The sequence below is a fragment of the Zeus faber genome (assembly GCF_960531495.2).
Source record: "Zeus faber genome assembly, chromosome: 8".
NCBI classification, from domain to species: Eukaryota; Metazoa; Chordata; class Actinopteri; order Zeiformes; family Zeidae; genus Zeus; species Zeus faber.
In genome coordinates, this window is record NC_137195.1 from 10,248,311 (window position 1) to 10,257,788 (window position 9,478).

At 40.9% G+C, this 9,478-nt stretch overlaps 1 protein-coding gene across 3 annotated transcripts in view; it reads left to right on the forward strand.

The window, feature by feature from the left end:
* The window catches only part of LOC307233821 (FXYD domain-containing ion transport regulator 6-like), a 9,942-nt gene extending 5,293 nt beyond the window's left edge, over positions 1 to 4,649 (forward strand). For all 3 annotated transcript variants that reach the window (XM_080005252.1, XM_080005253.1, XM_080005254.1), the window contains 7 exons: positions 1,802 to 1,822; positions 2,090 to 2,113; positions 2,450 to 2,524; positions 3,826 to 3,862; positions 4,048 to 4,085; positions 4,212 to 4,247; positions 4,376 to 4,649. In XM_080005252.1, the coding sequence (XP_079861378.1) occupies positions 1,802 to 1,822; positions 2,090 to 2,113; positions 2,450 to 2,524; positions 3,826 to 3,862; positions 4,048 to 4,085; positions 4,212 to 4,216 (200 nt within the window). In that variant the 3' untranslated portion in view covers positions 4,217 to 4,247; positions 4,376 to 4,649. The remainder of the gene's footprint in view (positions 1 to 1,801; positions 1,823 to 2,089; positions 2,114 to 2,449; positions 2,525 to 3,825; positions 3,863 to 4,047; positions 4,086 to 4,211; positions 4,248 to 4,375) is intronic.
* Positions 4,650 to 9,478: the final 4,829 nt, after the last annotated feature.

Sequence of the window (9,478 nt, forward strand, 5' to 3'; positions counted from 1 at the left end):
AAAGTCGCTCTGATCTGGAAACATGGGCTCTGCAAACAAAGCCTGTCATTAGTAAAATACCTTCAAATACATCAGAGTGAATCCTAAAATCAACCATCGTTGAAAGTTTGACTTGAGATGTCAACTTGGAAGGTCTGGGCTAATTATGTCCTGTAATTAATAATCATAATAGTAATCATAATCATAATAATAATATTATTATCAATAATAATCACAATAAAAATAATAACACAAGTTAATACTAAACATAATATATACACAAATATGTGTGTGTGTGTGTATATATATATATATATGTGTGTGTGTGTATATATATACATATATACTGTATATATATGTGTGTACAGTGTGTGTGTGTGTGTGTGTATATATATATATATATATATATATATATATATATATATATATATATATATACACTATGTCTAATATACTGCATATACACTGTGTGTATATATATGAAACTATATTAGGCTTTGTTATTATTAGGCTATTATTAGGCATTTAATCATTTTTCAGTGTGCACGGCATTCTTTGCTTTTGATCCTGAGCAGATTTGACTTCAGCATTTTTCTTTCTTTTTTTTTTTTTTCATCCTTTCGGGGGAAGAACAGATCAAGCCCTTTAGTAGAGCAAGACCTCGAGTCACGTACCGCCACTGTTGTTACTGTTTAAGCTGACTGTACCTGCGAGTGCTGGCTAGCAAAAATATTTAGGTTGAACCCTCCATTTCAACCGTATTTTTATAAGTCATATTTGCATCTTCTTTCATGTGCATTTCTCACAATGTTGATACACATGCTGCTCTCGCTCTTTACCTCTTGTGCACGTCTCCCCCCCGTCTCCACCTTGTATTTCATTGGAACCAGCGTGCACGCCATCAAAGTCATTACATAATTATCTGAAAGCAGCGGCGTGGCTCGGGACGGGCGTCGGGGACTTCAGCCCCCAATGTTTTATGAATAGCCCCCCTGATCTAAAATAGCTCCGCAGGGCGGCCCTTCCCATAGGCGACACAGGTGGCCGCCAATTGCGCCCCGATCGCTCCCTCTCTGACGGTACCGGCTGTGCCCGCGGCGCACCGGCGATCGGGCGCCTGCGATTTTAGGTCTAGGTTATGTAATGGAAAGAGACAAGCGCCGCGCATGATGGGGACACTTTCTCCGTCACTCCCCCCACCCCCCCGAGCCAAGAGCGGCAAAACGGCTGTTTCCCGGCTTGAGTTAAACACGTGTTTAGAGGCCGTTTCTTGAATCAAGCCAGATTAATAAATTTAACAACTTCCATATTAGTTCAAATACCCCAACACACACACAGCTGGATAGGTCAGATATTTGAAATGTCATAATCACAGTCGTATGGGGTGCGTTAGACTAGTATAATCCATTTTATTTATTAACCAAAATACCCAGTGTAATTGTCTGAGCACCAACTTGGTTTGTGGTCTTGCAGGGGAAAATAAATGTCAAATTAAATTTGAATATGGAAAGTGGCATCATGAAATGGTTCATTTTGCATAGGTTCATCACTCAACGTTGCAGTCAGGTTGAAGCAGGTTCATGCAAAAATGCTGACGTGGCGAAGGTTCTCCTTCCTTTTTTTTTTTTTTTAACAAGTATTTACAAGTTTCAGGGTTTTGAGGGGGGCTCTAGGGCAGTAGCCAAAGTTCTTCTTCAAGTTCCACTTAATGGTTAAAACTAGTCTTGCCCGTTCTGCCAACGTCGCTTGACGTAGTCACTTGCGACTAAGTAGTCCTTGAGTGAGCAAAACTTAAACTATGCTCTTCCTGCTTCTTTCACAGCCTCTGCCATGGACGCCAAAGGTGAGGCTTTCATAATGGTTTACCCTGACCGGGCTGCATTTTTAGGCCACAGATATGATTATTGGGGTGAGATATATATATATATATATATATATATATATATATATATATATATATATATATATATATATATATAGCTATAGTTAGACATAGAGTCATTTAATTCACTGCATGGGTTGTTCCGGCCACTGAAGTGTTAAAAAGCGTGGGAAACGTGGATGACGCCGCTCCCTCTCATTCGTCGCCTCTCTGTTGTTTCTCTTCCAGACTATGACAGCGCCTTTGAATACGGTGAGCGTGAGGTTTTTATTTTATTTTACTTTCATTTTAATTTAATTTTTTTACCATCTGCCCGTCCACAGGAAGCATCTGGGAGGTCAGCGAAGGGTTTGCGTTTTCCCTCCATTCCCCCAAGAAAGGGAAGGAAAACATTCACCCGGAGACACAATGCCGGCTATTTTATAACTTGCATTGTTTGTTAATGCGTCTGCCAAAGCTGCTAAGTAAACTGCAGCGGTGTTGAGGGAGAGGTTTTTTTTTTTCGGCAGTGATGAACTCTTTATTTATTTTGGCGAAGAATGCTCTCTGCGGCGGGGAATTGTAAATATTTCTGTTCCCGTCTCACAGATTATGAATCTCTAAGAATCGGAGGCATGGTTTTCGCCGTGGTGCTCTTTGTCCTGGGCATCGCTCTCATCGTCAGTAAGTGTCAAAACAACTGTGTGTGTGTGTGTGTGTGTGTGTGTGTGTGTGTGTGTGTGTGTGTGTGTGTGTGTGTGTGTGTGTGTGTGTGTGTGTGTGTGTGTGTGTGTGTGTGTGTGTGTCATTCACTCAGTGTTGCCCCCGTGTCATGACCCACGGTTCTTAAAAACAAGTTTTCGCGGGATGCAAAGGTCTTGCATATCTTTGGTGCTCAGCACACACGTGCTTCACGTATCGTACTTCCTTGCCCTACATACCGTACCCCAAAAAAATGCTGTAATCCAAACCAAGCAATCAACTGATAAAGGGGACACACACACACACACACACACACACACACACACACACACCCATGTGCTCGTGTCATTATTCAAGTTAATTGAATGAGGTTAAGCTGTTAAAATAAAAACAGCTGAATGTGTTTGTTTTGAGGATAGAAAGTTGGTAGTATGTTGTAGGTGTACTACAGGGGACCTTTTATGCTCCTTTGTACACGTTAATATTGGTCTCCGAGGTCCCCAAAACATGTTTTTGAAGTTTGTTTCTAAAAATACCACTGGGATTATTCATTGGAGCCATTGTAACATTCCTCTGTAAGCTTATAACCCTGTAACTCCAAAAGGGGCTGTTTGAGTGGGAGGAGCCACCCTCCAGAGGCCCCCGGGGTCCGTGAGCCAATGGGGTTTAAGCGCGGCGTCCGGCTTTCGTCGTATTTACCCCGTGACTTTCACTGATTTCACGTCATCAGTCCAGCGGGGTCGGTTTTTCCGAACAAATTTGAGGCGAGAAACAAGCGATCCGGTTGCTGAACCTTCACTCACATTCGATCTACGAGGAGTCACTTAAAGGTTTGGTCCGGCTTCTGGCGGGGGACGCCGCACCAGGACTCTCGTACGCTGATTTCTTTTTTTTTTTTTGTGTCTCATGTAAATGTCGGAAAGTAAAATAAATAATTCGATCTCCAATAAAAACACACTGTTTTTATGGGTTTTGTTCGGAGAAACGCACAGCGGATGGGATGGAGCAGACGACCAGATAAAGGAATCCGTGACGAGCTGACGTCAGCTCGTGCAGAACGGTCCAGAGCGGTCGGAAGCCTGAGCCTTTTGCTCACAGCGATTTCTTTATCATTAGTTTACCTCATTATTTGACACTTTGGCCGCGTCTGATATGAACATCCGACGTGGTAACATTATATATATGACAGAAAATAAGGAAAAGCATTATAGGTCCCCTTTAAGGGTCAGATTAAAATAAATGTATGAGAATATTAACATTTTACTTCATCTTTAACATTTCAGGTCGGAAATGCACCTGCTCAAAGAGTGAAAAGTCCAGGTAAGTTGAGGGGGTGATAAGTAAATGACTAAAAACGTACCTGACATCTGTAAAAAACATTTAAATGTTCACGCTTTTCACGTACATTTTTGATGTCCAGGTCCTCAGTTGTTATTGCAATGTTTGATTTTCGTTGTGTTCTAAGTTTAAAATTTTTTATTTATTTTTTTTTTACTTTCCCCAAGGCCGAGGGGTCCTGACGCAGAGGCGGGACTTCCTAGGGGTAGGATTTATTTATTCATCGGTTTAATTTGTCAGATTTAAACACGTTGGTTTTTTTTGCGCGGTAGAACGTGGGATTGTTTTTCTCAAATAATGTTCTTTCTCTAAAATAAACTCTTTTCTACAGCTTGAAAATTCCTGCTGTTGTGGAGTTGATGTCCCTGTAAGTATCCCAACTAAAAAGAAAAATATCAATCCATCAAAACAATTAATCCTGACAATAAAAAGTAATGAATAAATAAAATAAATAATAAATAAAATGTATTTTTTTTATTTTTTAATTTCCTGCAGGTCTGATTCCCACCTGTAGGGGGCAGAATAGGACCATGTGAAATGGATACTACCTTCCAAGAGGACAAAGATGTTTTTGGTTTAATCCCGTTTCTGTTCTTTTTTTGCTATTTTTTTTTTTGTATTTGTTTATGTGAGTGAAGACCTTAGACAATCGAAAATCTAGTAGTAATAATATGAATCGTGATTGTCATTGTTGGGACACTTTCGGATAAAATGAATGAATTAATGGATGAATGAATGGATAAATAAATAAAACAAGGACACGAGGTGATGTTTGTTCTTGGCCTTTTTTTTAAAAATCGTTGTGTTTGCTTTGATGCCCAAATGATGATGATGATGATGATGAAGTTGCTTAAATCCGCACATGTGACCAAGTCCTTCTCATCCAACACAGTCAGTCCGTCAGTCAGTCCGTCAGTCCGTCAGTCCGTCAGTCAGTCAGTCAGTCAGTCAGTCAGTCAGTCAGTCAGTCAGTCAGTCAGTCAGTCAGTCCGTCCAGCTCTGGTGAAATCCCTTCTACCCATCATCCACATCGGGGTCCGCTGCCACCTAGGGGCCATCGAAGGAACTGCAGGGGCTCCAATTATTGTCTTTTTTTTTGTTGGGCTTCTTTTGGTCTATTTATTTTCCTGCGAAATAGAATTGCTCGACTACTTACTGTTGTTGTGTGATTGACCACTTTTGGTCAGTTTAAGCACAGTACGCAGTACAGTATTTGTGGAGGGAGATCGGTCTTCCGAGGTCCTTTCCATAAAAAGCGGGAGCCCCCCCCGGCCCCCTGATGTACAACAGAATCTAGACACGCTCAACTGTCTTCATAAATGTAGGCCATTGTCTGCTTCTCGGTTGATGCCGAATTTAGATATCTCCAGTTAGGTAGATACTGTTTTATTTATTGTTTTATTATTATTTTTTGAAGAAATGTAGATTCTATGCAGCACTGGCCTGGCCTCTACCAGGTTCTGCTGCAGTGGGATGGGCTGGAAATGCTGACTGTGCCCTTTTTTTTTTTTGCACACAAAGCCAACTCTGCTTCCAAACGTTGAATAAAACTGCACAAGATCCCGACGAAGCCATGCATGGGAAATTCCGTTGTTGTTACATATTTCCTATCTTTCCCTCTCGACGCCGTGCGTCGCGTGTTCCGCATTGCACGCTGCGGCTGCGGCTGCTGCTGCTGCGGCTGCGGCAGGGATGCAAGCGTGGACTGAACTGCTGCATGCACCTTTTTCCACGCAAGCCCCCCCCCCAGTGGCCTGCAGGGGGCGTGTTCCGGCGCACAACGCGCTCCGTGAGGTTCGAGCGTCTCCCACAGTGTCCTCCGTCCTCCTCGCCCGTCGGGTCCTTTTTCTTGCAAGACACCAAGAGCGCGCCGCCTGCACAACCATGACCCCCACGAGAGGTTGGTTCCTTTTCAATTCCCCCCACATTCCGTCGAACGATTGCGGTTACGGCGACGTGAAATTTGAGTTAAGCGGTTGATGATGCAGTAGAAAAATATCTTGTTTCTCACTTGATAATAAGAATTCTGTTTTGTTTTGTTTTTTTGTTGTTTTTGTTTGTTTGTTTTTCTTTTAATGTTTTTTCCCCCCTCTTATGGTCTTTGGCAAATCGGTGCGTTTATGCCACCGCGCCAAGAGGTGATGCTGCAGGGTTACTTCTTACTGCAGATTCTGCAAAAAGCTCAGATTTGCAATAAAACTTGGGGTTCTTTATTCACATAAAGTTAAGTATTCATTTGTTCGGGGAGCATACTGGTGGATAAAAACCGCTCCCCGAAGCGGTAAAAAAAAAAAAAAAAAAAGTGTGTTCAGCAATAAAAAGCCGCATTATTTACGCCCTGGTGGCAGCGTCAGAGACCTGGTGTGGTATAGAGTGTGCAGTCAGGTACCAGAGCAGTTAATTTATTCAGCTTTTTTCTTCTTTTATTATTATATTCATTCATTATGATATTTATATGATCTTTTTATTTATTTATTATATTTATTTTCATATGTATATGAAAAAAATAGATATATACACACACACACCCACACATATTTGTGTATATATTATGTTTATTATAAACTTGTGTTATTATTTTTATTGTGATTATTATTGATAATAACATTATTATTATTATTATTATTATTATTATTATTATTATTATTATTATTATTATTCATTACAGGACATAATTGGCCCAGACCTTCCTAGTTGACATCTCAAGTCAAACTTTTATTAAAATGATCATCATTTTCAACGATGGTTGATTTTAAGATTCACTCCGATCTATTTGAAGGTATTTTACTAATGACAGGCTTCGTTTGCAGAGCCCATGTTTCCAGATCAGAGCGACTTTCATTATGGTACGTTTTCAGCATCGTATTGATTTTAGGCTTAGCTTTCTGATAAGCCTACTTTCTTTTATGTATTAATGTGTTTTTTTTTAATGGGTTAATGTATTTGTATTATTTTCAACATAATATTGTATGTTTGAGCCCATAATGTCAAAGCATGATGGACGGTTCACAGAGTATAATGTGGCCCCAACAGATTATGACACGTTGCGGACCACGGGGGTCGTCCTCGCTATTATTATGTTTGTCTCTGGCATTTTAATAGCCCTCAGTAAGTTTGATTTATTTTTTTATCTCCCTCACGTGTTTCTCCTTGCATAAGCTTCCACAAAACAAACTATTTTGCCTTTACGCAGATTTCCTTTCACACAATTAACCACTGTGATTTATTATTCCTCCCCGAACAGGTAAAAAATTCACAAAATGTGTTGTTAAATCCTCCTCCAAGTAAGAGCTCGCACAAGGCTTGGTGGATGGTCAGCCTGTGCATGCTGAATGACTCTTGACTCTTGAGGAAAGGAAACCCCCGGTCGTGAACAAGACCCTCATGATAAACAATACTCCTCCTTATCGTTCGCCCCGTATGACACCTTGCCCCCTTTGTCTGCTTCTCCCCGAAACTTCGCTCTTCTCTTGTACTTAACACCCCCCCCCCCCCCCCGAAAAACACTCCCAACACACACAAGAGCCTCACATTGCACGATGGGAAGTCCACCACATTGGGGAGGTCCCTTATGGTGGATTTTATAATAAAACATTCTGAAGTGTGTGTGTGTTGGTAGTGTGCACATGGTACTGATGGCATGACGCTTGTTTGGCAATTCGAAGAAAAGAAAGGGAAAAAAAATCCCCAAAAAAAACGAAAACTGAAACAGTCACTGCACTCGAGCGCTGAACTCTTGTCGCCGCTTCCAGTTCTCGTCGCGGGACTGAAGACGTTTAATCAGCTGCGGCTCCAGTTTCTCCTAAACAATAAAACATTAATAATCACCTTTGTCGCCTTTTTCCCCGTCCCTCTCCCTTTCAGCTCCGATTTGTCTGGCACCCAAATCCCAAAGAAAGAAGGTGCGTCCATTTTTTTTTGTTGGGTTGTGGGAGAATTTCATGGGTGGTTTAGCTTTAAGCTTCACAGCGGATTGTCTGGCACCATTTTCTTGCTACACCTTACTTTTTTAACCCTCTTTCTTTTATTTCTTTCTTTCTTTCTTTCTTTCTTTCATTCTTTCTTTCTTTCTTTCTTTCTTTCTTTCTTTCTTTCTTTCTATCTTTCAAGTATATTTATGTGTCCATTCATATAGACTAACCCCCTAGAAATGTAGGTTTATGAAGCCCTTTAACATCTTGCCTTCTTTTTCTTTCTTTCTTTCTTTCTTTCTTTCTTTGTTTCTTTCATTCCTTCTTTCTTTCTTTCTTTCTTTCTTTCTTTCTTTCTATCTTTCAAGTATATTTATGTGTCCATTTATATTGACTAACCCCCTAGAAATGTAGGTTTATGAAGCCCTGTAACATCTTGCCTTCTTTTTCTTTCTTTCTTTCTTTCTTTCTTTCTTTCTTTCCTTGCAGTTCCTCCACAAACTGTATAGGCCGCACAATGAGAGGCGAGAGGAGGTCGCCATGGGAACCAGACCTCCATGTACACACCACCATCACCACCACCACCACCACCACCACCACCCCCTTCCAAACAGCGTCGGTTCTTGTGGTTAACATTCAGGTGCCGAGCAGGAGAGTTGACACAGCGATTTCCAAAACGTCCAAACTATTTCTTATTCCAACTCAACCCTTTGATTAACAACTAATGACTTTAATTGAACCCGGTCTCTGTTATAACTTTCCAGGAATCTTCCGATAGTTTCTGGCCAAGTTTCCACACCTGAGATGGAAATAGGAAGGAAATTTCGATTTGTGTGTGTGAGTGAGTGAGTGAGTGATGAGTGAGTGAGCGAGTGAGAGAATGAGTGTATGTGTGTGTGTGTGTGTGTGTGTGTGTGTGCGTGTGTGCGTGTGTGCGTGCGTGCGTGCGTGCGTGCGTGTGCTGTGTCTAAACGTAGGAAAGGTGATTGAAAGCGGCTGGTGAACAAGGGCTCCCTCTCTCCCGAGCATTTCCCTCTCCAAGAGAAGGTAGAAACTCCCAAGTGACTGCATGACGTGATTGGACCTTGACGTGCTACGGAAATAATCGCTGCAACCGAGAAACCTTCAACTCGTCACCTCAGAATGTGACGTTCAAATGCCACAGCTTTCATCCTCGAGACGGTGAAACCAAAGTGCATGGACGCATTTTCTCCTTGTGGTTTTTTTCCTTCAGTTGTTAGAATGAATAATTATCCTGTTTTTATCGATATCCATATCTATTATCTATGTTTCTTTGCTGTTGGCAATCTATGCTTTCTTTCTTTTTCTTTCTTTCTTTCTTTCTTTCTTTCTTTCTTCTTCTTTTTTCTTTTGTTTTGTTTTTGAAGTTCCAGCATGTGTAAGGAGCCGGTTATGGCTCAAAATGTTATTTAAGTCACATAAAAGCTGACGTTGGTGCAACTTTCGGGCAATATGAAACTATGCAATAGCAATTGATTGTATTGAACGTGTAAACACTGATTGGTTCAAAACCTTAGAAGCTTTTTCTTTTATTTAATTAGAACCAATTTTTGATCCATTTCCTCCATTTCATTTATCCATTTTTATGATGTAACAAGTCCTGAAACTGAAATAACACAATAATTAAAAAACACAAATATGATCAATGAACAAGACTCCTTTTTGC